The sequence below is a fragment of the Dromiciops gliroides genome, chromosome 2, assembly GCF_019393635.1.
Source record: "Dromiciops gliroides isolate mDroGli1 chromosome 2, mDroGli1.pri, whole genome shotgun sequence".
NCBI lineage: Eukaryota > Metazoa > Chordata > Mammalia > Microbiotheria > Microbiotheriidae > Dromiciops > Dromiciops gliroides.
This window is the reverse complement of record NC_057862.1, coordinates 366,702-392,472: the sequence shown is the minus strand read 5'-3', so window position 1 is coordinate 392,472 and position 25,771 is coordinate 366,702. Positions and strand designations below refer to the sequence as shown.

Here is a 25,771-nt window from a genome sequence, read left to right as displayed (position 1 = left end):
GCATTGGGCTCTACCACCAGTGCAGCTACATTCAACAGCCGGAGGGAGACCAAGGATGGGGCCACCTGAGACTCGAACCCAGCCCTTCCTAAGTCAGGAGCACTGGGCATAGCCAGACAAAAGCAAACAGAGCTTGGCTACTCGGCCCCTGCCTCAGGCTGTGATGGAGAGTCCTGGTTCCCCCCCTCCCCCACCAAACACACACCCATAGCTCAAGAGGTGAGGTTCACAGGACCAGCACCCACTGAGGAATCCAGGCTCTGTACATAGGGGGAGACTGAGGCAGCTCAGGTACCCATTCTGCAGGAGAGGCCGTGGTGTCTGAGCATCCGGGTCTCTCCCAAGTCCATGAAGGCACGGTCACTGAGAACCCTCTGGAGAGATCTCTCCTCCCCCAGACGCATTCCCAGGCTGAGAGCTGGGCCTTAGGAAGCCAGAATGAGGAAGCCCCCGGGCACAAGGGCCTTGCAAGGATTTTATTTTTTACACAACATGTAAATCGTCTCCAAATGCCAAGCTCCAGCCTCCACAGCGCCTAGAACAACCGTCAGGTAAAGATTAGGGTGGGGCTTTACTGTTCTAAAAATCTTCACAGCGTTGCCACTTTATCCCCGAGTCTCTCATCCAATCATTTCATGATTAAATGCAGCATTTTCAGCAGTGAAGACTAATTATCTTACTGGAGCAGCATCCGCAGTTGTCCCCAAACCTGAGATGAGCATGTTGGGGGGCCCAGAGGTCCCTAGCCCTTGTGCCGGAGCATGTTGGGGGGCCCAGAGAAGCTGCTGCCTTGGATCATGCGGCTCACCAAACTAGATTCAAACTAAAGTGGGTGTGATCCCATGACAGCCAGGCCTGGGGAGGGGCCAGCTGGAGCATTGTTCACAGGGGCCTTGAGGAGACATTGAATTGTCCCTGGATGCCCCACAGACAGGGAGGATGGAAAACTGCTGCAGCCTTTTGGGGACAGCTTGAAATGAGCAGAGCGAAGCCACCGTCCCTGAGCTATGTCCATCCCACACAGAAAGAGCAAGGGCCTTTGGATGGGGAGGAAGCGTGCGGGTCGTGGATCAGGCAGCATGCCGTGGTCTGGACTGCCCACCGAGGCTGCAGGGACCCACTGTCCCCGAGCAGGCACTGGGCAGCATTACCCAGTCATGCAGTGAGCCCCAAAGATGCCGGGGGACCTGCCGGCCTTGGCTCTCAGACAGGCCAGCCCCAGGCCTGGGGGATATTCGAGGGTTGGGGGGCTGGGGGGTAAGACAGCCGCTGAGGTCATCCCACATCCTCCCTCCCCCTGCGTTGCAAACAACTGAGTGCCCCATCCGGCATGGTCCCAGCCTGCCAGGATGGGGCACCGTCAAAGCAAGGAGCTGATTCCTTCACCCCAAGTCTCCAGCCTCAGGGCCCACGTTTCCGGTCACCTGCGCTGGACTGGTGGCATCAGAGCCACCTTGGGACCTGCTCCCTTAGAGAAAGAAAGGGGGGGTCTCTTGAACAGTGTGTTCCCCAGAGACGGCCTCCTCCCCCACAAACGGATGACTGGCACCCCAATATTAGGCCCCACGGACAGGTTCAAAGTAGGCTTTCACCTTCCCAAGATAAAAGGCCTCGGCAGAGGGAACCCCCGATTTATAAGGGCCGCCACAGGAATGGGGTGCACCTGTCACCCCAGGGGACTCCCTAAGCACAAAGAGTATCCTCCAGCTGCCTGGCCTCTGCTGGGGCATCTTACCTGGGGCTTCAGGGCAGTCATAGCTGGAGGCTTCACAGGTGGTGGTGGTGGAGGACCAGAAGTTGGCTTGACCACCTGAAAGGCACAGTTAGGTCACACACATTTTTATTTTTGGGGGGGGCAATGAGAGTTAAGTGACTTGCCCAGGGTCACACAGCTAGTAAGTGTCAAGTGTCTGAGGCTGGATTTGAACTCAGGTCCTCCTGAATCCAGGGCCAGTGCTTTATCCACTGTGCCATCTAGCTGCCCTCTAGTCACACACATTCTTGCCACATTTCCCAGGCTTGGCCCTGCTTGCTGGCCTGCTCCCTCACACAGAGCCCAGGACCCCAAGCTCAGCAAGGCCCGAGGAGGAGACAATCATACTAGGGAATTGTGTGCCTTTTGAAACGGAGACAGGCCTGTTGACTTACGGCAGGTGGACACAGCAATAGAACAAGCTAGCCAGAGGCATCAGACAAACCAAATGGGGGGCTCAGAGGAGCTCCAGGGCAGGCTGCCCCAAACTCCATCCTCCCTTCAAGGCAGAGCAGAGAGAAAGAGGAGGCCAGACCCCCAGCAGGAAGACAGGAAGTGTGGGTGGGAAAGAAGACATAAGCTGAGAAGGGTGAACCACATCAGCCTTGAGCCCTGGAAGAGCCAAGGTAGGCAGGGGGCCTCTGCGCCAGGCCCAGCATGCCCAGTTCATGAGCAGAAAGCAGGGGGCGGCTGTGCCAGGCCTAGCATGCCCAGTTCACGGGCAGAGAGCAGGGGGCGGCTGTGCCAGACCCAGTGCACCCAGTTCACGGGCAGAGAGCAGGGGGCGGCTGTCCTTGGTGGGAGGCCCCAGGCTGGTGTCTGCTCCTCCCAGCCTGCCGTCACCGAGCACTGGACACAGCCTGGGAGCCTCCCTCAAGGCAGCGCTCTCCTTGACCCCAGTGGTGTTCACCAAGCGACGGCCTCCTCACCTTAGGCTTCAGCTCGGGCAGGGGCTTGCTGGGCGGTGGGGGCTTGGTCTGTGGGAGAGAGGAGGAGCAGACAGGACAGGACTGAGCGGCTGTGCAGGCCAGGGCCAGCTTAGCCCGTGGCACTTTAGCTGCTGCCCTTTGGGACTGAGCGCTACTGAGGAAGGTGCTGGTGGCTCAAGAAGGCCCCCAGCGAAGGCCCTGCAGCAAACCAAGTCCCTTCACCCTTGGGGTCCCAGGTATCACCAGATGATCACTCTTTCCCAGCGAATCACACAAGGCTCTGACCCCAGCCCCTTCCACACCCCAGCCCCCATCAGAAGGTGCAGCTGCCAGGCCATGACTCACCTCCTGAGGAGGGGCCTGCCTGGTGTACACAGGCACTCTGAAGGCTGTCTGGGGTCCGCCTGCTGCAGGAGGCTGTGGAGAAACCGAGGCCATAGTCAGAAGGGGGCTGCTCCAACTCCCAGCAGGCCCCTGGAAAGTTCAGCTGCTCTGTGCTTGGGGTGCTGGGGTGATCGTGCTGGGTTTGGACGATTTCTCCCCCGGGAGGGAGCTCAGTGTCCCAGCCACCCCTGCACTGGGTCAGGGGCCCCGGCCCTTGGAGAAGAGGGAGGGAAGGCATGCAGAGGCCCACCCTGGCCCAGACCCTCACAATGGCTCCTGGGGCTCTCTGCCGGGACCCCTGCAAGGACAGCCACTCCTGGGGTGCCCCCTCGCCCCACACTGTACTCACTGTAGGTGGGGCAGAGCGGGGTTTAGGGTGCTGGACAGCAGGGGCAGCAGATGCCGGTGCAGGGGCCCTACAGCCGCCACCTTCTTGGAACATGGGGTTTGAGAGGCCAGAAGGGGCTTCTGTCCCAATTTTCCTGAGGGAGGCAAAGGTTGAAAACTGGGGGTGAGTGGAGGGCTTGATTGCACTTGGGAGTGGGGGTAGCTGGGAAGGAGGGGGTGTGTGGCAGCCCCATGGCTCTGAGCTCAGGCATCCTCCCCTCACATGTGCACAGACACAAGTACAGACACACAGACGTGTGCATGTGCACAGACACATGCAGACACACACAGACATGTGCACACACACAGGAGCCAGACCACCCTGACCAGTCACTGCCAACATGCCCCTCCAGCTAGGGCCCTCAGAACCAGAGCCGGTGCTAGAAGGAAGCTGGCACTGATTTAGTCATGAGACATGACTTGTCCCGGGTCACCCACCACATTCCTGGGGATTACCAGGCATTCAGGAGCATCCCTGACCTAAAACAGTGACTGACGCTTGTCTGCTTTTAGTGTGTATCCAGAGACACAGCTGCCATAAAGCACAGGCCCCTCTTGGAAGGTGTGTGTGTGGGGGGGTGGTCCTGGGGCTGCCCCTCCCCCCCCCCTGGGCCAAGGGTACAGAGCTGGAATCCCCAGGCTACTCCTGGGTGAAAATCGTGGTGTCTTGGGCTCAATCTGAACCCCCATTATTGAGAACAGGTGAGGTGAGCAGCTGGGAGAGGGGCCTCTTGTGTGGGGAGGTGGCTCTTGTGTGGGGAGGGAGCAGCTGGGGAGAGGGCTCTTGTGTGGGAGAGGGGCCTCTTGTGTGGGGAGGGGGCTCTTGTGTGGGGAGGGAGCAGCTGGGGAGGGGTTCTTGTGTGGGAGAGGGGCCTCTTGTATGGGGAGGGTGCTCTTGTGTGGGGAGGGGGCTCTTGTGTGGGGAGGGAGCAGCTGGGGAGGGGGCTCTTGTGTGTGGAGGGAGTAGTTGGGAGAGGGGCCTTTTGTGTAGGGAGGGGGCTCTTGTGTGGGGAGGGAGCAGCTGGGAGAGGGGCCTTTTGTGTGGGGAGGGGGCTCTTGTGTGGGGAGGGAGCTCTTGTGTGGGGAGGGAGCAGCTGGGAGAGGGGCCTCTTGTGTGGGGAGGGGGCTCTTGTGTGGGGAGGGAGCAGCTGGGGAGGGGTTCTTGTGTGGGAGAGGGGCCTCTTGTGTGGGGAGGGAGCAGCTGGGGAGGGGGCTCTTGTGAGGGGAGGGAGCAGCTGGGGAGGGGGCTCTTGTGTGGGGAGGGAGTAGCTGGGAGAGGGGCCTTTTGTGTGGGGAGGGGGCTCTTGTGTGGGGAGGGAGCGGGATGGGCAACCCGAGGTCAAATCGTGTTTCTGGGACCAAAACCAAGTCACTCACCCACTCTGATCACTTTCCTTCTCAGAAAAATGGGGATGTGACCACTCCCCCTCCCCTTAGCTGAGGGTTACAAGGCCAACCTCAATGCAGCTGCCAACCTGACTTCCAGCCTGACACCAGACTTCCCCGCCTGTCCCCACATGGCCCATCCTCAGGCCCACTTTCAGGGCAGACAGACCCAGGGAACATTCCTCCTCCCGGCAGTCAAACCCCTTGGGCCGGGGCGGCGAGCAAGTATCACCATCCTGGTGCCCGGCCAGGCCTCACCTCTTCTGGAAGCGGGGCAGCATTCGACGCTTGTAGAGGACAAAGGCTCCAATGATCAGCAGGGCGAGCACAGCCAGCGTCACCAGCACGGCTGCCAGCATCCCTCGGGCCCCTGGGGGAGCACAAGGGAGCATTTACAGACCACAGCCCCTGAGTGTCCAGACCCGGGGGCTGGCCCCCAAGAGGCTTGAGCCAGGCCTGCCCAGGCAGCCTGAGGACTTGTGGGCACCAAGCCCTCCCTGCCTAACACTGGGGATCCCTGTGCTCTACCTTTTGGGGCTCTGTGGTTTCATTGCCTTGGCCCCACCCGGGTGAGGCTGGCTCAGCATCCCTATTCTGCTCTCTGGCTCTCCCTCCCCACTGGGCCCAGAATGTGGGTATCCCCTCACGGACCCCCTGCCTGCTATCTATATGACACCAGTGACAGGCTGGGCGGGGGAGGGGTGTTCTCACTGAAACAGGTGTGGCCCAGCAAGGTACTTGGGGCCCATGAAAGACAACAGCCTGTCCAGGGGAGACGGAGGAAGGCAAAGGGGAGAGAGAGAGAGTGAGCAAGCGCTTGAACAAGATGGGACCACCACCGTTGACTGGCCAGGGGGCATGTGGAGCAGGGGCCTGCCCATTTTCACCCCCTACATCTGGCTGTCCGGAGCTTGGCTCCCTGCTCCCATGTCTGTGGCACAGTATAGCGTGCTGGGTAGGCCGTGTCATATCTACCTGAGGTCACACAAGACACTTCCTGCTGGCAGGATGGCGGAGCCCAGCCTGGCTCACAGTGGCATTCCCTCTTGTGGTTGCAAACCTGCAAGGGCATTAGCCAAGCATGAGGGGGTGCAAGCAGGGCCAAGGCCTCCATGCACAGAGCAGCAAGCATCGCCAAGATGGCACATTCTTAGAACTAAATTGTACAAACACCAGCCTTTGGCTCTGGGCCCTGCCCACTGGGATCTGTCAGTTAATAGGCATTTATTAAGTGCCTACTGCATGCTGAGCACTGGAGATCCAAAGGCAGTACCTGCCTTCAAGAAGCTCCTAATCTAAGGGGAGAGTCAAGCAGTGAGCAAGCCCCATCCTGGACAAATAGGGATGAATGAACAGAGGAAGGTGGGAGAATTGAGGGCCTAGGAAAGGCTTCCATGGAAAGAGGGATTTCAGTTTAGGCTCAGAGGAAGCCAGGGCAAAAGAAGGGGTGGGGAGCTCATAAAGGGCTTTGAACATGATTTACCCCTGGAGTTTTTGGAGGAGGGGGTGATAGAGGTGCAGTGAGGAGACACCCCTCCCCAGCAGCAGGGATCACCATGCCCAGGTATGAGGTGAGGAGGGGCTGCACCAGGACAGGGGCGTGAGGACAGAAGGGGATGTATTTGAGAGATGCTACAGAGATGACCTCAACATGCCTCGGCAGCCCATTGGATCTGGGGCTGAGAGAGATGAGGAGTCCAGCAAAGGACTGGGAGAAGGATGGTGCCCTCTGCAGGAGGTAGTAGGGAAGGTGGAAGGTGGGGAGGGTTTAGGGAGAAAGTTCAGAGTTCATCTTTGTGGAAAGTAGAGTCTGTGAGCAAAGGAGGGACCCAGAGGATCCCAGAAGAGTAAATGGAAAATATTGATTCCACAAAGTTAACGACCAAGGCCAAGCTTCAAAGAGAAATGATTAAACTGGCATAGACTTGGCTCTTCTCAGCCATACAATGATCCAAGACAATGCCAAAGGACTCATGATGGAAAATGCTCCATCTCCAGAGAAAAGAACTGTGGAATCTGGATGCAGACTGAACCAGACTGTTTCTACGTTTTTTCTTTTTGGGGGTTTTCCCCCTTTTGTTCTGACTCTTCTTCCACAACATGACTCATGATGCAGAAATAGTTATATATATAACCTGTATCAGATTGCTTTCTGTCTCAGGAAGGGCAAGGGAAAGGGAGGAAGGAAGAAAAATTTGGAACTCAAAATCTTATAAAAATGAATGTTGAACACTATCTTTACATGTAACAGGAAATAATAAAATACTTTTTTTTTTAGTGAGGCAATTGGGGTTAAGTGACTTGCCCAGGGTCACACAGCTAGTAAGTGTTAAGTGTCTGAGCCCGGATTTGAACTCAGGTCCTCCTGACTCCAGGGCCGGTGCTCTATCTACTGCACCACCTAGCTGCCCCATAAAATACTTTTAAGATTTTTTTAAAAAGAGAGAAATGTTTAACTGGAGAAAAATCTCTGATCAACATCTCCCTTCCAAGTTACACACGGAACTGATTCAAATGAATAAGAAAAGAGCAATTCCCTGAGGGAATAGAGGGGAAAGGCCACTTGGGGGAGGGGGAGCAAGAGGAGGGGACCCCAGGCATGAGCAAGACCCGGGAGGGAGTAGTGACTGAAGAGGACCCTGATGGGGGAAGCCCTGGGAAACCAGAGAGAAAAGTCCCATGAGGGTCATCCACCTCCACCTACTCCCCACCCCCAAGTAGCCTGAACTCACCCCGTGACCATTGCACTGACTAGAGCAGTTCTTGGCCCCATAGACGCTGAGGTCCTGACAACGCCCGTTGTAGCAAACCTAGGAGAAGATGAGGGGGAGAGGTCTAGGGGAGCCATGGCCCCATGCCCTTCACAAGCCACTGCCCACCGCTGGACAGACAGCGCGGCTATAGCCCAGATTTCTACCTAAGACCCACAAAGATCTCCTCCCTGTCCCACTCACCGTGCCTCCACTGCACGTGTGCACACGCACATGCACACAGTACACATTCACCACACAGCACACATGCACACATGCATATGCATGCACACACTCCTCACAGGGCTCATGTGTTGTGATAGGGAAATGGCTTCTCCCTGAAGCCCCGACCTTGCTCACCATCCCCTTGCCGCACTTGGTCCCGGTGGCCACTGTCTCAAAAGGCTCCCCATCTTTCCCCTTGGTCGCCATGATACATTGTGCAGCCCCCAGGCTGATCATGCAGTAGGCCCTGTGGGTGACGGTTCCCCCAGAACAGTGCAGGACCCCACACTTGTTGGAGCTGCTGGGAGAGAGTACTTCACTCAGCAGGTGGGCTCCTCAGACCTCTCCATCAGCTCAGCCCAAGGGAATCCAAGAAGCTGACCCCCCCCCACCAACCCCCCCCAGACAGTGCAGCACTGGACTCAGGCCTCAGACTTGGATTTGGCTGCCTCATGCCCCCCAGACTGACCATTCAAGGAGGGCCGTGATCACCTCCCCTTCCCTGCCTCACCAGTCACTGACAACTAAGCCACCGGCACAGAGCTCAGCTCCCCACTCCTGGCTGACCTTGGGGACTCACCCTGGCCTGATGCTCCAGGGCAACCCTCCAAACCAAGGGTAGCCAGGGAGTGGGCTCCAGACTCACCTCCATCGAGATGGTGTGGAGGCTGAGCAGGGGGCCTGTACATTGAGCTGGAAGCACTTGTCAGAGGCCACGGAAGCACCTGCCAGGGGAGAGAGAGAGGACTAAGCTCCGGGCAGACCCGGGGGGGGGGGGGGGGAAGGGGACCACAAACCCGGAGAGTTTAGTGCCATTTCTTCATGCATACAAGGGGAGCACAAGGGGCTGAGGAGCGACGACGTCTCAGAGCGAGGGCAGAACCCTCCCCAGACTGAGCGTCAGGCGCCGGGCAGCGACTGCTCCACCTTGCCCTGCCCCCTGCTCATCAGCAGGCAAGCTGCCCTGCCTGACACGCATGGCTCCCATCACTATCACTCTGGACACTCTTCTGCCCGCTGGGGCCGAGCACAAGGTGCTTCTCTATGAGAGTGCCCTGGTCTGCACAGGCCCCACCAGGCCACTTCCCTTTCCTTTTCCAGTCCAGAATTCCATGCTTGAGAGTGTCCAGTCTCCTGGGCTGACATCTCTGGGCAACTCTAGGCCATGGACTTCTGGGGTGTGTCCCTTCTCATGGGAGACAAGGAGCCCCTGCCTCTCATGAAAGCCTTGCCCAAACTGAGTCTGAGTCTCAGATAAGGTAGATGTTCCCTCTGCAGGTGCAGGGAGAAGCTGGGAGGGCTATACTCCCCCATCCAGCCCAGAACCCCTGTGCCCCCCCCATCCAGCCCAGACCCCCTGTGCCCCCCATCCATCCCAGACCTCCCCACACCCTCAGACATCCCCCCTCCATGAGATGCCCACCCACACCCCCCAGCTCACCCTCGCCCCAGAGGGCCTGGCACTGCCTCTGGTAGGTTGGGCAGACTCCATTGTAACAGTAGCCATCCTCACAGGGAGTGCCATTTTCTTGGAAGACATTCTCGGGACACTCTCCCCGCCGGCCATCACAATATTCAGGCAGGTCACACGTGTCCTGCACCTCACGGCAGATCTGCCCGGCGGGCACCACCTGCATCGATGCCAAATACGTCAGAGCCACATCTCTTCCTCTCGGTCTCTCTCCAGAAGGTCTGGCTCTCCTGGGCACTCACCCGACAGCTGGACACTCCTTCTGGGGCCAGGAAGAGGGTGGCCCAGGTACCCCACCCTTGGTGCCATGCCCCTGACTGGCTTCCCCAGCAGAGATTCCAAACCTTCTCTTCTCCCCCCTGCTCCTTGACCTCCCTTGGTGCCCACCTTCCTCCATTAGGCTCAGAGGCAGTTGTCTTCCCTGCACGGCACGGCCCTTCCACTTAGGCTCTTGGGGCCTTCCTGCTCCTGTTTCCCCCAGAACTGCCCCACTCATCGCTGACTCACCCTGCCTCTTCTGCTGGAAAGCAGAGGAGGGCAGTGCTGTCCCGGGCACCAAAACTAGAGGGTCCAGCCAGCCCACGTCCTGCACAGCCGGTCCGAACGACTGGGCTCAGACTCTGAGTCATTGGTCAAACCAGGGATCTGTCTCCCAGCAGGCTCCCAGGACTCCCCACCCCCCACCCTCTGGGCCCCCGGCAGGAGCTCGGTCACCCGAAGTGCCACGTCCCCACAGGAAGGCTCCTCCAGGCTCCCCAAAACTTCCCACAGCTGGGTGGGAAGCACCTTTCCCCTGGTCCAAAAGGAGCTTGGTGTGTCCCTCCTGGAGACCCTGCCCCAGTACCAAACACCCCTCCATGCGGAGGCTGCTCCAGAGCTCAGAGGGGCCTGCTCCTGCCTCCACCTCCTTAGGCCCAGTCACTCTCCTGAATCTGGCCCCCTGGCCTGTGGTCCATGTTCCCCTGGCCCTCCAGCCATCTCCTCCTATGTAGCTAATGGCACATAGTCTGAAGTGCTCAGCAGAGCCTGGCGTGCACGCGCGCACACACGTTCACTGACTGACTCCTGACTCAGCTCTCAGGGAGGTCCAAGGCCCCTTTCTTCCCTCTCATCCTCCTTGACCTTTGGATCTTCTTTGGGCCCCACTGAGCCCCAGGTGTGGAACATCTGAGTTATCCTGGCCTCTGCCCTCTTCCTCACCCCTGAGCTCCCATGGCTGCCAGCCCCCCCCCCCCCCCGCCCCTCTTCTCCTCTCCATTTCTTGCCCCCTTCTCTCCCCACTCAGACCCCTGCCTGTGGCAAGGGGGTCCCATTTTTACGCCATGGCTGAAATGGTAGAAACACAGTGGCCCTCACAAAGGATGGCTGGGCCGTCAAACATCCCCCTAACAAAGTAGGAAGGAAGATGCGGACACTCCCAGACACAGTCAAAGTCAGGCCTGGCCCCTGGTCCTGGATGCAGATCTCACTCCAGAGAAGCAGGATGGACCAAAGAGGAGGCCGGGCTGAGTCTGGTGGGGCCAGGGAGTCATTGCTGCCCCAAAGAGGAGTCCAGGGAGCTATTTCCCCTGGAGGTGAAAACCCTTTGAAGAGGTCAATGGAGAGAAAGCAGAAGTGACACTGGGGCTTGAAGAGCCCACTGCCCCTCACTTAGTCAGACAGAGGAGGGAGGAAGAGAGGGAGGAAGAGAAGAAAGCCAGGGAGGCACAGATTTCAAGGGGCTCGGAGAAAAGCCAGGGATTCATTATTCCATGGACTAAAAGTCTGCAAGACAGGGCGGCCCAGGACAGATGAGGGGCTCTCAGGAAGGAAAGGTTGAGAGGTTGAGGAGGCACTGTCTCCTGTGAGGGCCAAATAACTTTTACCACACTCCAGAGGACCATCCAGGCCCAGCACAATCAGTGTGCTTTGGCCAGGACAGACCCAGAGACTAGAAGGAAGAACCAGGGCCAAGCAGGATGAATCTTGCAGAAGGGCCTTTGGCCACACCAGATAAAGTGTGGTCGGTCCCTTGTCCCCAGCCCCCTGAGGGGAGGAGGAGCCTGGCACACACTAGGTGCTTCATTCTCTGCCCTCCATGAAAAGCCTCTGGATGCTGAGGGGCTCCCACGCTTCTTCCCCAGGGCAGCCTCCTCACCTGACACTCATGACAACATTCTCCATGAGCACACATGGCTCCCGTGACCAGCCTGCATGTCGTGGCGTTACAGCAGCGGTTTGTGCACTCCTACAAAGGGGAGACAGCCAGCTGTGAGTGCCAGTAGCTGGGGGAGGGTGGGGGGAAGCTCATGGTGTCCCAGGAGCCGGGGTAGGGCTGTGGCTCATGGTGATCCTGCCCAGCCATGGGGCCACAGGGCCCCATGGGCCTCCAGCAGCTTTCTGTGCCTCCAGACCAGGACTTCCTGGAAGTCTATCAGGATCCTGCCAGAAATGACCCCTCCGAGGCCATGTGCTGCTGCTCATCTTTGAAGAGGAGCAAAGCCCTACTTAAAATTCTGTCTCTTTTTCCCTCCTACACGGCCCATCCCAAGCTGGCTGGCCTTGGTGAAACCCACTGGGGTCCAGGAGCACCTCTGTGTCAGTCCCCAACACCCTTCTGACACAAACCTCCACTGGCTGAGGCCAAGCCCAGGCCAGGAATCAGCTGGAAGACAATAGAACTGGCCCTAACACTGCATGGGAGGCAGCCCCAGACAGGAGAACTGGGGCTGGTCTGTAGCCAGCTTCCTTCTAAAGGGAGTGTGCCCCTGTTCTGTTGAGGAGCTCCCGGTGCCCCCACTCTGCTCAGGGGGCAGGTTAGCTCAGTGCCTGGAGGCTGGCAAGACCCCAGTGCCAGGCTCTGAAGGCCCAGGGGAGGCAGCTCTTGAGGCAAGCTCATCCCCTTTGAGATAACCCAAAAGTGCCTCCCTGACCAGCACTGAGGCCCAGGAGATCAATGCTCCCCGGAGTGACTGGGAGAGGGCCAGGTAGGGAGAGCTTCGAGCCCTCACTGACCCTCCCTGCCTGGCAGCTGTCAGCTCATTAACAAGACAAGTCAGTGCTGCAAGGACCTGTGCCTCACTTCCCCAACCCAGGCTATCAACTGCTCCAGAAGGTCACAGGGGCCAGGGATGAGTAGCACAGGTGAGCCCTGGGAGAGTAGGGAGAGGAGCGGAGGAGAGGACAGCATTGCTCTGATTTGCCAGGAAGGAGCCCACAGCTGTGCCCCGCACATGGGGGTGGCTTCACACCCGGCCCTGCTGGGCCCCCTCCGTGTGCCCACACACCTCTGGGAGGCCACAGTCACACTCCTCCCCTCGCTCCACAAATCGGTTTCCACATCTGGGCCCTCCATAGATCTCCTCCAGATTTGGAAGGTTGGTTAGGCAGCTCGCTTGGAAGACATTGCTTCCCACAAAGTTCTCCAGGTTGCTCTTGCTGCAGGTGCTGAATACTTTGGGGAAGACAGAGCTGCCGGAGAGGAGAGAGTGCTGGGGTGATGCTCCGAAGGGGTCATGGAGCTCACACACGGGGGGGCAGGGGGTGGGGGGGAAGGAGAAACCAGGCCCCAGAGCCCCATCCTGGGGCCAGCCATGATGGACCTGGGGCCCAGAGGAGGGGTCCGGAGCTCAGGACTCCAGGAAACAAGCTTTTCACAAGTCTATGAAAACCCACTTCAGTTACTGAATGAGGAAAGGGAAAGCGGCAAAGATGTGGCGAGACCCTTTCTGGGCACTGAGGCTGAGGGGGCAGGGTTCTAGGGCCTGGGTAGGAGTAGGGCTGGCAGAGGGGAGACAAGCTCACTATCCATTCCAACCCTTCCCACACCCTTTCCTTCAGAAAAGATGGCACGGTGCCCACCCGCAGGGGAGGCGAGGATGGGGCTCAGACCCCACTGGCCTACGAGGGGCCCGACCCTCAGTGCGTGCCGGCGGGGCTCGGCCACCGCCGCCTCCAGACACCCCCATGGTGGGTAGCTCACCCTACCTGAGGCTGGCTGCCATGATGCACCCCCCCTTCTGCTTGTGCTCATGACAGTAGCAGCCGGGGATGTTCTCATCATGGTCCATGCCGAGGTTGTGACCCATCTCGTGAGCGATGGTTGACGCCACCCCAATGGGATTGACATGGTGGTCCTGCGGAGGGGAGAGAAGAGCCCAGGCTGCTCATCTATTCACTGCAGGCCAGTGGGACGGGCAAGGGATGAGCCAGGGCACCCGCCCCCGCCCCTGCGCCAGGGACCGAAGTCACAGGGATCTATGAGAATGCTCTGCCGCCCCCCCCTCCCCAAAGGCTTGAGAAAACAACAAAGCCCACACAGTCAAGGGGACCACGGGTCCTGCTGGGAGGCTGCAGGGTGTGGACCCCGCAGCATCTGCTCACCAGCGGCTCCAGGCCCGGGGCTCCGGAATCATGGTTCCCAGCCTTGCCACTCAGGAGCCCAGTTCCAGGCCCTGGGCCCAGGGCCTTCACACCTGCTCACCTGGTTCACAGCCCCGGAGCTCTCAGAACACATGGAGGCCACTCGGGCCAGCCCTACCGTTGTTTTTTCAAAATCCACACCCCTAAGAGAGAAGTTATTAGTGAACCCCAGGAACCCAGTGCCCAGGACACCAGCTGCACCCAAGCCCAAAGTCCTCTGCCGGGGCAGGGGAGGTAAGATCTAAGCTTCGCAGTCTCCCCCAGTTACATCTGGGGTCCTCTGCCCTGTGACACGCTGTGGTCCAGTTACCTCTTTGCCTTTGCCCAGGCTTTTCCTCCCTCCTGGGGTGCCCTCCACTCCACTTCCTGTCACCATCTAAATGTTCTTTCCCTTGAGGCTGAGCCACCCCAACGCCCCCTGCCCCAGAGCCCTTCCCGTGGGCCACGCTGGCCTCTGTCGTCAGAAGCCCCGGTCCTTGGGATGACCAGCACAGACCTCACGCCCGGGAAGCCAGGCAGGTGCTGCCACCCTCCCAGACCTGGAGGATGCCCCCTCACACCAGTCTCCAGCACCAAGACTTGGGTCACGTACTATGGGTGCTGTCAGCCTGGTGGTGGCTTTTACAAGTAGGGAAACAGAGTCCTCTCATGCCCCTCTCTTCTCTTTCACCATCCTTCTCCTGGCACCTGGGTGCATGGCTTCTCACATCCCGCTCTTCCCTCCAACCCAATCAGCTGCCAAGTCTAATGGATTCTCCCTGCCCAAGCTCCCCCTCACCTACCCCCTGCCTGGTTCTCATCACCTCCACGGGGCTCTTGTACATACTCCTGCTGGGTCTCCTGCCTTCAGTGTGTCCCCTCATCAGGCTATCCAAGCAGCCCTCTCTTGCCCTAGAAATGCCAGTGGCTCCCTATTGCCTTCTGACCCGGTCATGGAGCTAGAAAGTCTGGAGTCCCCTGGGCAAACACCTTTCTCTGGCCATGGACCCTTCATTTCCTTCAGCCACTCAAGCAGTGTCTCAGGGGACACACCATCCCTGGCTCTGCGGCGCCTCAGCATGCGCACTTACGTGATCAGCTGGGCGTTGTCGTGCTTCTTTCGGGGGACGAGCTCCCGGCTGCGCCACCTGAGGAAGTTGTCCAGTGTGGATTCGGGGTTGCTGCTGATCTGGGCCTTGTCCCCACGATCCCATATCTCAAGGCCAATGAGGACCACGCGGAAATTGAGCTCCTGATAGAGCTGTAAGGCAGGGACCATGCTGGGTCTGACCTGATGGACCCCTTCTCACACGGGGGCAAGCCACACAGCGAAGCAGCCTGGACCGAGGGGCGCGGGGAGCCTGGGAGTACCCCCACCCCACGACCCCCAAGCCACTCTGGCCAGCCAGGGGCTTTCCTGGCCTCCCACAGGGAAGAGGGAGAGGGGCAGGGGGAGGGCTGGGGGGGCCGAGGAGGCCCTCCCCACAAAGAGCTCACCTTGTCCACATGATTCACGATCTCTTTCACGCGACTCCGAATGTCCTCGCGGCTCTTAAACATCAGGTACTGGGAAAGGAAAGAGCCGCCCCCTCTGTGAGCATCTCCCCCAGGCCCTGGCCCAGGGGAGGCTGGGGTCCCGTCCCGCCTCTCACCTCAGCATGATCCACAACCACAAAGAGCTCCACGTAGCGCGTGTTCTTTGAGACAGCCCCCGATTTCTGAAGGAGAAACAAAGAGCCGCTGGGTGGCTCAGGGGACGGAGGCCTGACTCCACTGCAGCCCTGGGGCCAGCCTCTCCCTTGCCTTCCCTTCCCCAAGAGGAGCCTCAGGGCTACTGGGGCCCAGTCCTTCCACCCTCCCTGCCCCGACACCCCGACACCGGACAGTCCTTGGCCATCCTGTGTCAAATTGGGAGCGGGGGGTGGGGGGGAACGGGGGTGGGGGGGGGCGGTTAGGCAGGCTCCGCTCACTGCTTTCCGAGGCTGGATCTGGGATCCTCCCAAGGCTCTGCCCCTCTTGGCATGCCCAGCCTGTGGCCAACAGTTAGCCTTGGAAATGCCCTTAGTGCAGAGTAGACATTCTGCAGACACCAGGCCTGATGCCACCTCCCCCCCAAAGGTTCCTGGTCGGGGGGGGCCCGTCCCCTGGTTAATCCTTCCGGTGACCCTGGGATACACCCCCAGGTCCTCACCCAGTGTCGAGGTTTTTGGGCGGCTGCCATCCTGGGCTCCAGGTCTTCCTCCAGGGTGGTGTTGCTGACCCCACACGTCACTAGCTTCTGAATGAGATGCTCTGCTCTGTAGATGGCGTGTCTGCCCTCGTGCCCATGGGCCTCCAGGGGCTCGATGAGATGGACAGCCGAGCCCATCCGGAAGAATCCCCTGCAAGCACAGGTGGGCCATCTGTTGCCTGACCAAGAGCCTGCCCAGGGGCACCGGCCTGAGGCTGGCAGACTCCTTCCACAGCCTTCCCCTTAGGCCTTGGCAGAAGCAGCCCAGGTGCTTGTGGCCAGGTCCTTGTGTCCTGCTCTTGGTCCCAGTGGGCCCCAAGGCTGACCTTCCCCAAGGCTGGCAGCCCATATGTGGATGGAGGGGCTGTGATGTCAGCCCGTGTGCTTTGGGGGACTTGGGAAGGCAGGGCTGCCCCCAGAGGATGAGTTAGGAAAGGCCCCGGGAGCCCAAGGAGGCCAGCAGGGGTCCCCAGTGGGACTCCCAAGGGCCAGATCCCCAAGGGGAGCCCTGTGTCCCCCTGGCCACACGAGACTGGGACTGTATCATCCAACTCCCTGTAGAGTGTGGCTCCCACTGCACCGTTCTACCCGCTAGAGATGTGAGGGGTGGGAGGTGACAAAGACTGGCCCCCAAGAGGCCACGGGCAGCAGGGACGAGACAGAGGGATGTGGCGGGTGTCAGGCGTGGGCCCTTGGAAGTCTATGCTCCTGGAAGACCTGGCTTAAATTTTACCATTTTATTCAGAATGCCCTCGGGTATGGGACCATGGACACTTTGAGAAAGCAGGCTAGACTGGACTATGGCCAGCCTCAGGGGCCCAGCTCCTGTACTTCCTGTCCTGAGCCTTAGTGTTGTCATCTGCAGAATGGGCATGGTAACCTTTCCACTCCTTAACTCCCTGGGGCACTGTGAGGAAAAAGGCACAGCAAACCTCGAAGCCACTCCCATGGGGGTGGGCTCATGGGCGGCAGGGGCCGTCCTGAGGCACCTACCTGATCCCTTGGCAGGCGCTGATACTTGCTGCCGAGTCCTGGTGTCCCTCAACGTGGCCTTGGTAGAAGCAGTGGTCCTGGGCCTGCAGGAGGAGAGGGACAGAGGGTCACGGGGACCCCATGGCCCAGCACCAGGAGCCCCACTTGTTCCCCTTTGTGCTACCTCCCTACCTCCGCGTCATCAGGCTTCTCGGTCACCTCGGTGCCATTGGCCAAGGTATAGGTCTCTGTGTAGCTGGCTCCCATCAAGTCCCTGCAAGACAGTGGCCTGCTGACCTCCTTCCAGGGCACCTGCCTCTTCTTGTCCCCCACCCTTCTTTCTCCAGAGCCTCGCTGGGCCAGCCCCAAGATTGATGACGATTCCCTCTCCCGTGCCAGACAGGTGAGCTCGCCTGGAGACTGGGGGCCCATGATTCCATCCGGGGATAGTGGATGGGGGTGCTGGGGCCCCTACCTCCCATGCATCCCTCCCACAAAAGCCCTCCTCCAGGATGGAGCCCGAGAGAGCTGGACGGAGCCGTGGGTCTGGTGATGGACACCACAGCGTCTCCTTGGGGTCTCTGTGCTCACCTGTTCCTGCGCAGGTGCAGGGTGAAGTTGCTTCCTTCCATACCCAGGACATAGTGGAGGTTTTCTGGATACAGTGTCTGAACGGAAGGGTCACACCCGACAAAATTGACTTTTGCTAAGGACAAGCGTGCCAAGCATCCCTTATGTGGGGCCCAGGCAAAGATGGGGAGGGGCTGCACTGCCTGGCGAGAGCCTGGGGGTCTAGGTGCAGATCCAGCCTCAGGCTCACCTGCCCATTCTCAAGATCACTGAGCCCACAAGAGCCTAGCATGTCTCCCGGCCAAGAATTTGGTCACTGCTGACCATCACTACAGCTCATTTTACAGATGAGGAAACTAAGGCAAACAGGGTCACACAGCTGGTAAGTGTCTGAGGTCAAATTTGAACTCAGGTCTTCCTGACTCCAGTCCCAGGACTCTGTGCATTATGACACTCCCTAGCCCTAAGCAAAGGAAGATGGCCAAGGCCTAAGGGCAGAGCTAGAACTAGGGGGTGGCACCCGGGGAGTTGCCAGGCCCACACTCTCCACACTATCACACTGGTCTACAAATATAGCTCACATGGGCACCCTGACAATGGCTGGTCCTCCACACTTTTGGTATGCACCTCTGGAACACAGAGCTGGTGCTGGAAGGCACCGTGATGGTCACCTAGCCCTCCATTTTAGTGCAAACAGATTACAAAACTGAGGCCCAGAGAGAGGCGTCCAAACCAGGCCCTGGGGGTTGACCTTTGGATCCCACAGCATCCTACAGATCCAAGGGCCTCTGAAGCACCCAGTGGTCACCACAAGTAGGATTCTATAAAGTGGCCAGGACAGTGACTGGGGGGATCACTCCAGTGACAGGCCAGCAGCAAGGGGGCTGCTCAGAGCACCCAACATCTGTTCGCCCGGGGCCTCCTGGCTCATGCCAACTCCGGCCCGGTCACTTGGGACCCTCTAGCTCTCAGCCAAAGGCTCCAATGAGACGGCTCATCTCAGCCCCAGGAGCCGGAAATCACTGGCTGGGAGAAAACGGGCTCAGAGTTGTTTCAGAGGCAGGAGACCGAACTTTTCGCTCTAAAGGCAAGCCTGGAGTCTGGCTTGAGACTGTTGCCTCAACTGAGCCCTGCCCTTTTGAAAATACTAAAAGGGGGAAGTTGTGAGATCAGGAAAACAAACCAAAAACCACCCCAGGAGATCCCCATCCTTCCCCAGTGAGTGAGCACCAGCCGCAGGCACTTAGGCCGCAGGCCAGAGAGAAGAGAGACTGAGGGGAGAAAGGGAAGGGTCTTTTCTCGGCCAGACACCTGGATCCTCAGGGCCCCAAACCTGGGGTTGGATCACAGGTGGAGGCTGGGTATCCCCAGTGTAGACAGGTTAAGTCCCAGCAGGGAGGAGACTTCCAAGGGAGAGAGTGGAGGATGAGAAGGGCTGTGGAGAATACCCACTCTGGAGCAGAAAGAGCAAAAGAAAGAGGAGGGGGTCCCAGGTAAGCAGGACCGCCCCTCATAAACATTGTCCCCCTGCGGCAGCTTCAAGGAGGGGCCGATGCCAGGAGGAGAGCAGCTCATGGGTGAGGACCATGAGGGATCCTGGGGAGGGGCCCGAGGGGCCATGGTCAGGGCTACCATCTTAAGGATTTGGGCACTGAAGGAGGTTGGGAGGTGGACAGAGGCATCCTTGGTCCCCTGTCAGTGTCTCATCCTATCAGACTTTTAGGGATTGAAGTAAAAGATAGTGCCTGACCTCACTATCACAATGACACTGGGCCGGACTAGCTCCCCCAGGGGCCAGCGGAGTACCCTGAACAGCAAGAGTTTAACAATTGCTGGCTAGGGGTAGCTCGGTGGCGCAGTAGATAGAGCACCAGCCCTGGATTCAGGAGGACCTGAGTTCAAATCCGACGTCAGACACTTGACACTGAACTGTGTGACCCTCCTCTTCCTCTTCTTCTTCTTCACTTAACCCCAATTTCCTCACAAAAAACAAACAAACAAACAAATAATTGCTGGCTGTGCCCATTTGCTGGTGTGAATGGGGACAAGGTAGAGATGGGGCAGAGTTCCGCTTTCCCGCCCCAGTCCTTGCCGGAGAAAGCCCTCTGCCACACTTGCACAATCTTTTCCTGAGGCAGGGCACAGTAAAGGAAGGAGGAGGGGGCTGGAGAGGGCCTGAGCCCAGGAGCCCTGAGTCCCAGGGAGAGAAAACTGGCCAGCCCCGACACCGGTCCGCCCATCCAAGTGCAGAAAATGTTGCCAATTTTAGTGGCTAAGACAGATTTTTAACCCAGCTGCCTCCCAGACTCCCAGTGGAGCTCAGAATTAGAGCAGCAGGTGGAAAGCCCCCAGGTCTCCCCTGAACAAGGCAGACCCACAGCAGACCCAGGGCTCGGCGGCAGAGGGAACTGAGCATCTCTCGCTCAGGGCAGGATCCCAGGGCCACTGTTCCCAGCTGTGCGTCCAAGGGGCTCCTCTCCAGACAGGCCTGGGAGGCTCGGTGCTGGGTGAGGCAGACACTTACCGGAGCTGAGGAAAGGTCTCTCCGGGCCCTGGGGATGGGCACCCTCAATGGATATACAATTTCATACTGCTCCGCATGGGGCAAGGGGTCAACTAGAGGCAGATGGGCAGAGAGTCCTGGAGAGAAGAGGCAGAGGGTTAAAATGCTGAGTGAGGAGGGGGAAGAAGTGGCTGGCCAAGAGCAAGAGTGTCACCTATGGCTGGCATTTTCCCAGTCTGCTTTGTGGGGACCAAAGCTCAAGGCAGGAGCAGCAGAGGTGGCCCACAGGGTTCCAGTACCCTCTTACATGTTGCCCCTCCAGTCCCAGCATCCACCCCCATCTTCCAACGTCAAGGGGCAGTCTATCAAAGGTCATCAGCATCCCCATCTTTAGGTGCCTTCCCCTGTCACCAAGCAGCCAAAGAAGGGGGGAGGAGAAGAAGGAAGGAGAGGAAGAGGAGGAAGAAGAGGAGAAAGAAGAGGAGGAAGAAGAAGAAGAGGAAGAGGAGGAGGAGGAAGAGAAAGAAGAGGAGGAAGAGGAAGAGGAGGAAGAAGAAGAGGAAGAAGAGGAGGAAGAGGAAGAGGAGGAAGAAGAGGAGGAAGAGGAAGAAGAGAAAGAGAAGGAGGAAGAGGAAGAGGAGGAGAAAGAAGAGGAGGAAGAAGAAGAAGAGGAGGAAAAGGAAGAGAAGGAGGAAGAGGAGGAGGAGGAAGAAAAAGGAGGAAGAGGAGGAAGAGGAAGAGGAGGAGGAAGAGGAAGAGGGGGAGGAAGAGGAAGAGGAAGAGGAGAAAGAGCAGGGGAAAGAGAAGAAGGAAGAGGAGGTGGCCATCATGACTGGAAGTTACAGCTCAAACTGTCTCTCCCTCAGGTGCCAGCCTCAGCCACCAGAGGCTGAGCGGGCCCAGAGTAGAGAGGCCAACACTCCACTTGCCCCACAACCTTTGCTGACCAATGCTTCCCTCTGTGCCCGAGGTTCCCCTTTGGAAACCAGATGCCAAGGCGGGGAGGAAGACTCTGACAGGAATGACTCTATGGGGGGCCCAGCAGCCCTACGAGGAAAAGGGCATCTCCAGGGCTGGTGCTGCCCAGAGCCTAACCACTGACCTTCAGCTGAGTGCCTTCCATGCCCTTGGGCCAGGGCTCAGTGAAACTCGCCCGTATCTGTGCCCGCCTGCCCAGACACACACACACACACACACACACACACACACACACACACTCACGTTCACCATCATCTCAGATTTGTTATCACTGCTCAGTCATTTCAGTCTTGACCTCATCGGGGGGTCTCTCGGCAGAGACACTGAAGGGCTCGGCCATTTCCTTTTCCAGTCCATTTTACAGATGAGGAAACTGAGGCAAACAGGGTGAAGTGACTTGCCCAGTATCACACAGGGAGTGTCTGAGGCCAGATTTGAACTTGGGTCTTCCTGATTCCTGGTACTGTTCTCTATTCACTGGGCCCTCTACTTGTCCAAACAAGCAAGCCCACTGCCGGAAGCTCCTACCAGACCCCTTGCAAGCAAGGCCAACTCCTGCCTTGGCCCAGTGCCAGGGAGTTTCAGGGACACCGGGACACCTCCCTGGCACCTCCCCCCTTCCTGCAGGGCCACATTCCTTTCCTGGGCAGGGAGGTTTCCAGGCCTCTCATGGGAGGGAAAAGCAGGTCCTGGGGGCATAAGGGAGGAGGCCAGGAGGACCCCAAGTGTTTGCTGGTGATCCTTTGTGGACCTCGAGATCGGGATGTGCTGTTCCTCCCATCTGGCCTGGCCACAATGGGGAGACCGAGCCATCTCCCCTCAAGCCTCCCTCTTTTTAGCTTCTCTTTCGTCGGGGGCCCCAGACTCAGAGTCAGCCGGGCCTCCACCCAGAGGCACCTGGGCAGCCTGTGAGCTCTCATCTCTGAGCAACTTTTGTCAGTCTCACCTCCCTCACTGTGATGTGAGCTTCCCCTCAGGGCTCCAGTCCCCTCCTTCTCTCCTGACACTGCCCCCACCACTTCTGGCCTCCTGGTCCAAGGGCCTCCCACAGGAAGCCTGTCCTGATGCCTGCTCCCACCACCCCTCTTTCCAGCCCCATCTGGGCCTATAGTTTGTACTTCTCTGAACACCCACTGCCTGCCACAAGCTGTAAGCTCACAGAGGGCCAGACAGAAGGCTGCATCCCCCCTCCTAACACTGTGAGGGTACAGCATTACAGGTCCCCAGGAAATGCCCGTGAATGGATGGATGGATGGATGGATGGACGATCATGTGGCCGTCCCAGCTTCCCTGAGAGAGATGAGGAGGGAGGGGTAACTGGCCAGGAAGCTTCCCAAAAGAGGCCAACCTGGAACCTGGAGTTTTCTGTAGGGAGGAGATGGGTTTGAGTCCACCAGGCCCATGCTGCAGTCCAACCCAAGGCCCAAGACTGGCCCAGAACAGGCCCAGGATGCCTCTAGGGTGAGAGACGTGCCCAAGGTCCCAAGGCAAGGCCATGCTGGGCCAGGGCTGGTGGGCTGGGGGTTGAGAGAGCTGGCTCTGAGTCTCAGCCCTGGTTCTGGCCAGGTGGGCAGGTCGCCAGGTAAGCCTGAACATCAAGAGCAGGGCACTGGGATGGCAAAGGACTTCATCTGACCCGTTACCTAGGAGTACCAGCTGAGGGCACTGATCAGTGGGAAAGAGAAGGGCTTTGTGTCTGTCCTTCGGGAAAGCACCCCAGAGAGCAGACCTGGAGCAATCTGCAGGGGCTGTGAACTAAGGAGGTGAGGTAGTGAGCTCCCTGTGCAGGAGGTCTGCAAGCCAAGGCTGAATGGGGCTTGTTGGCAGGTACAGGCTGGGCTAGATAAAGGACCTCTGAGGTCCTTTACTAGTGTGACAGCCTGTCATTTTTCCTGGGCCTTAAACTTCCTCAGTTGTGAAATGGGAAGAAGAATATCTGGACTATGGGCCCCCAGGGGTGTGACTCCCCATCAGTGTGTCCATTCAGTGCTTAGCACAGTGCCTGGAAGCCAGTAGCCACTTAATAAATGCAGAGCCACAAGAAGCCTAGGATGGAAGGGCAGGGGAGGACTCACCCCTGGGGCTAGATTCTCAACCTCTTAACTTCACCATGACTCTCTGGCCTCAGTTTCCCTACATGTAAAATGGGATGGCTGACCGGGATGACCAATACAGGATAACCATGACAGCCCTTCCAGAGCTAAAATCCTAGAACCTGAGTGGAAGAAGGAACTGAGACTTGGCCTTTTTTGGTCATTTTCTCTCTGTCATAGTCTCTCCGTGTCACTGTCTCTGTTCCTTTTTCTGTCACTGTCTCTCTGTCAATCTCCCTCCCTGTCTCTCTGTCTCTGTCCCTCCCCCCAATTCCTCCCTCCCCTCTGACCACCACTTGAACTCAGGACTTAAATGACCCCTTTGTTTTACAGGAGAGTAAGAGGCAGGAGTGGTTAGGGGGCAAGGGACTCTGCCAAAGTCACACTCAGCTGTTCTGGAACTGGAGCCCAAGTTTCTGAGCTTTGAGCACAGGAGTCTTTCTAATGTACTGAACCTCAGTTTACTCACCTGTAGCCCGGGGCTAATAGTGCCCCATTTACCTAAGTCTCAGGCCAGCAAGACACATGTGCCAAGCACCAGAGTGAAGGGCTGGGGAAACAGGGAAAGGGAAACAGTGCCCCTGCCCTTCAGGGTTAGAGCTCACAGCTCATGAAGCAGAAACTGTATCTGCAAAGTGGGAAGAGCAGGGCAGGGCAGTGGGGAGGCCTGAGGTGGGCCAGGGCTCTAACCCTTGCAGACGGGAATCACTTATCTATTCTGTGTCTGGTGATTGCTGCCCCCAGGGCATATGTTACAGCAACAGGGACAGCGGGGAAATGGAACAGTCAGTCAGCTGACCACAGCTGCTCGAACCCTGACCAAAAACCCTCTGCTTTGGCTGAAGGGAAAGAGGTAGAATTGCCCTCCTGCCCCAGCCGCACTGCAGGGCAGGACAGGGAAGGTGGGCGGGGCCAACTGCTCTACCACTCAACACCCACCCAGCTCCTCCCCCCACACCCACTAGCCCAGAGCCAAAAGAGGAACCTCAGGGGCTGAATCACAGACCTGCCTTCTCCGGGTGCGGCGAGCCCATTCTATCCATTTGTAGCTTTTCCTAGACCCCCGGCCCCGCCAAGCCCTCGTCAACAGTTGGAGAAACACGGGGACTTTCCAGGCAGCAGCAGGACCCCCATTCCCCAAGGTTTTCTGAATACCCTGGGCGGGCAGAAGCCCCCTCCCCCACCTATCAATAATAATAAAAACGAACTCAAAATGCCCTAGACACTCATCATCCTCTCCCATTCTCATCCTCAGATATACCCAGGGCCTGGCTTAGGAGGCCCACTTGCCAGGGACGTGACTTGGCCAAAGTCACACAGCCCCTGGTGGGCCCAAGGCCCTAGGCTGCTGCATATGCCCAGAGCTGAGTCTAAAGGAAGTTTTGGATCCCAGGGAAGGGCACAATCCCAGGACCAGGTGTGAAAGGTCAGTAGGGAGCCGACAACAGAATCTCTGGGGGTTTGGGCTCAGTCCTTCCCCAGACTGGTGTGGGCTGAGGACGGGAGGGGGGGGGGAGGGGAGACTCCTGAAGGGAGGCAGGGGCTCCTGGCTCTTAAAGGGTCCACGCCCTGGGGCTCTTCCCCCAAATCCTGCTGCCTAGTCACTTAGGTTAGCCCCTCCCCCAGGCTCCCAGTCCCTCACACCGCCGGGGACCGGATGATTCACCAGATTAGTCACAGCAGATAGGGGAATCACCCCTCCCCAATCCTCACCCCGAGGTTATGGGCTACTCAGTGGGTCGGGACAATCCCCTTTCGAAATCCGCAGCCCCGCCCCAACTTTGAAGTTCTCGGAATACCCCCCCCCCCCATTCGGAATCCTCAGTCCCCTGTAGTCCCCCTACAATCAGGACAGGAAGACCAAGCCCCGGGTTGTCAGTCCAGACTCCCGATTTCCAGTCCCGAAGGAGGGCCGTGTGACACTGGGAAGGTACCTTCCCCTCTCTGAAACCCCTATACCTCCTCCTCGCTGGAAAATGGGGGCTTGGACTAACTAGTCCCGAGGTCCCGCTCAGGCCCGATCTTTGGGGAAGTCCAAGAATTGGCCTGGGGTAAGGTCCGAGCCAAAGAGGAGGATGCTTGTAGAAGAGCCAGCAAAGGGCAAGGCACTCTCTCATTCCCCGCCATTTGGGCTCAGGGGCTAAACTGGTGGCGGGACGGAGGGCTCTTGGGGGAGTTCACAGTCCCACTGACCCGTAACTACCCTAACACAGATCGAAGACCCTGACACACACCCGAGCTGCCGCGGGGGTCCGTCGGTCCGTCGACCCGTCCATCCGTCCGTCCGTCCTTCCGTCTGCCCCTCTTCGGTCCCTACTAGCATACCAAAGACTGCGACCCACAGGAGGGGGTGACAGGATCAGACAGAGCGCACTCGGCACCGCCGCCTGACTCACTTCCCTTCACCCAAAGCTCAGGGGTCAAACTCAGGATAAGCCCCCGAACCTCGTACCCGTCAGACTTAGGACGCAACTCTGGAACCTGAGGATTCAGGGACCCAGCCCGCAGACCCTTGCATCCAGTCCAGGACCGAGGAACGATCCCGGGACTGGGCGAAGGGGGCGAAGTAAACAGCCCAAGGATGCGAAGTGAGGCTGCGTCGCCCCAGGTTCCCCAGCCCCGCACCCTGCGCTCCCCCCACCCCCACTCACCAGGGAGCCCCAGGGAGTCCGACGGGCTCACGACAAGGACCAGGACGAGGCCAAAAAGGCAGTTGTGGCGGCGGGGCCCGCACATGGTCGCGGCCCAGACGGACGGGGC

At 58.7% G+C, this 25,771-nt stretch overlaps 1 protein-coding gene across 1 annotated transcript; it reads right to left on the bottom strand.

Moving 5' to 3' along the window:
• Nucleotides 1–473: 473 nt before the first annotated feature.
• On the bottom strand, nucleotides 474–25,771 carry ADAM8 (ADAM metallopeptidase domain 8). The gene is made up of 24 exons (XM_043985644.1): nucleotides 25,663–25,771; nucleotides 19,962–20,077; nucleotides 17,459–17,535; nucleotides 17,060–17,141; nucleotides 16,889–16,971; nucleotides 15,857–16,046; nucleotides 15,318–15,383; nucleotides 15,163–15,231; nucleotides 14,757–14,926; nucleotides 13,748–13,829; nucleotides 13,252–13,400; nucleotides 12,552–12,735; nucleotides 11,423–11,512; nucleotides 9,256–9,445; nucleotides 8,461–8,539; nucleotides 7,950–8,112; nucleotides 7,572–7,649; nucleotides 5,815–5,899; nucleotides 5,098–5,209; nucleotides 3,416–3,548; nucleotides 3,028–3,099; nucleotides 2,683–2,730; nucleotides 1,736–1,810; nucleotides 474–1,468 (listed from the first exon to the last, which is right to left on the bottom strand). Exons 1-24 carry the CDS (start codon nucleotides 25,745–25,747, stop codon nucleotides 1,421–1,423), a joined length of 2,526 nt encoding a protein of 841 aa, XP_043841579.1. The 5' UTR covers nucleotides 25,748–25,771; the 3' UTR covers nucleotides 474–1,420.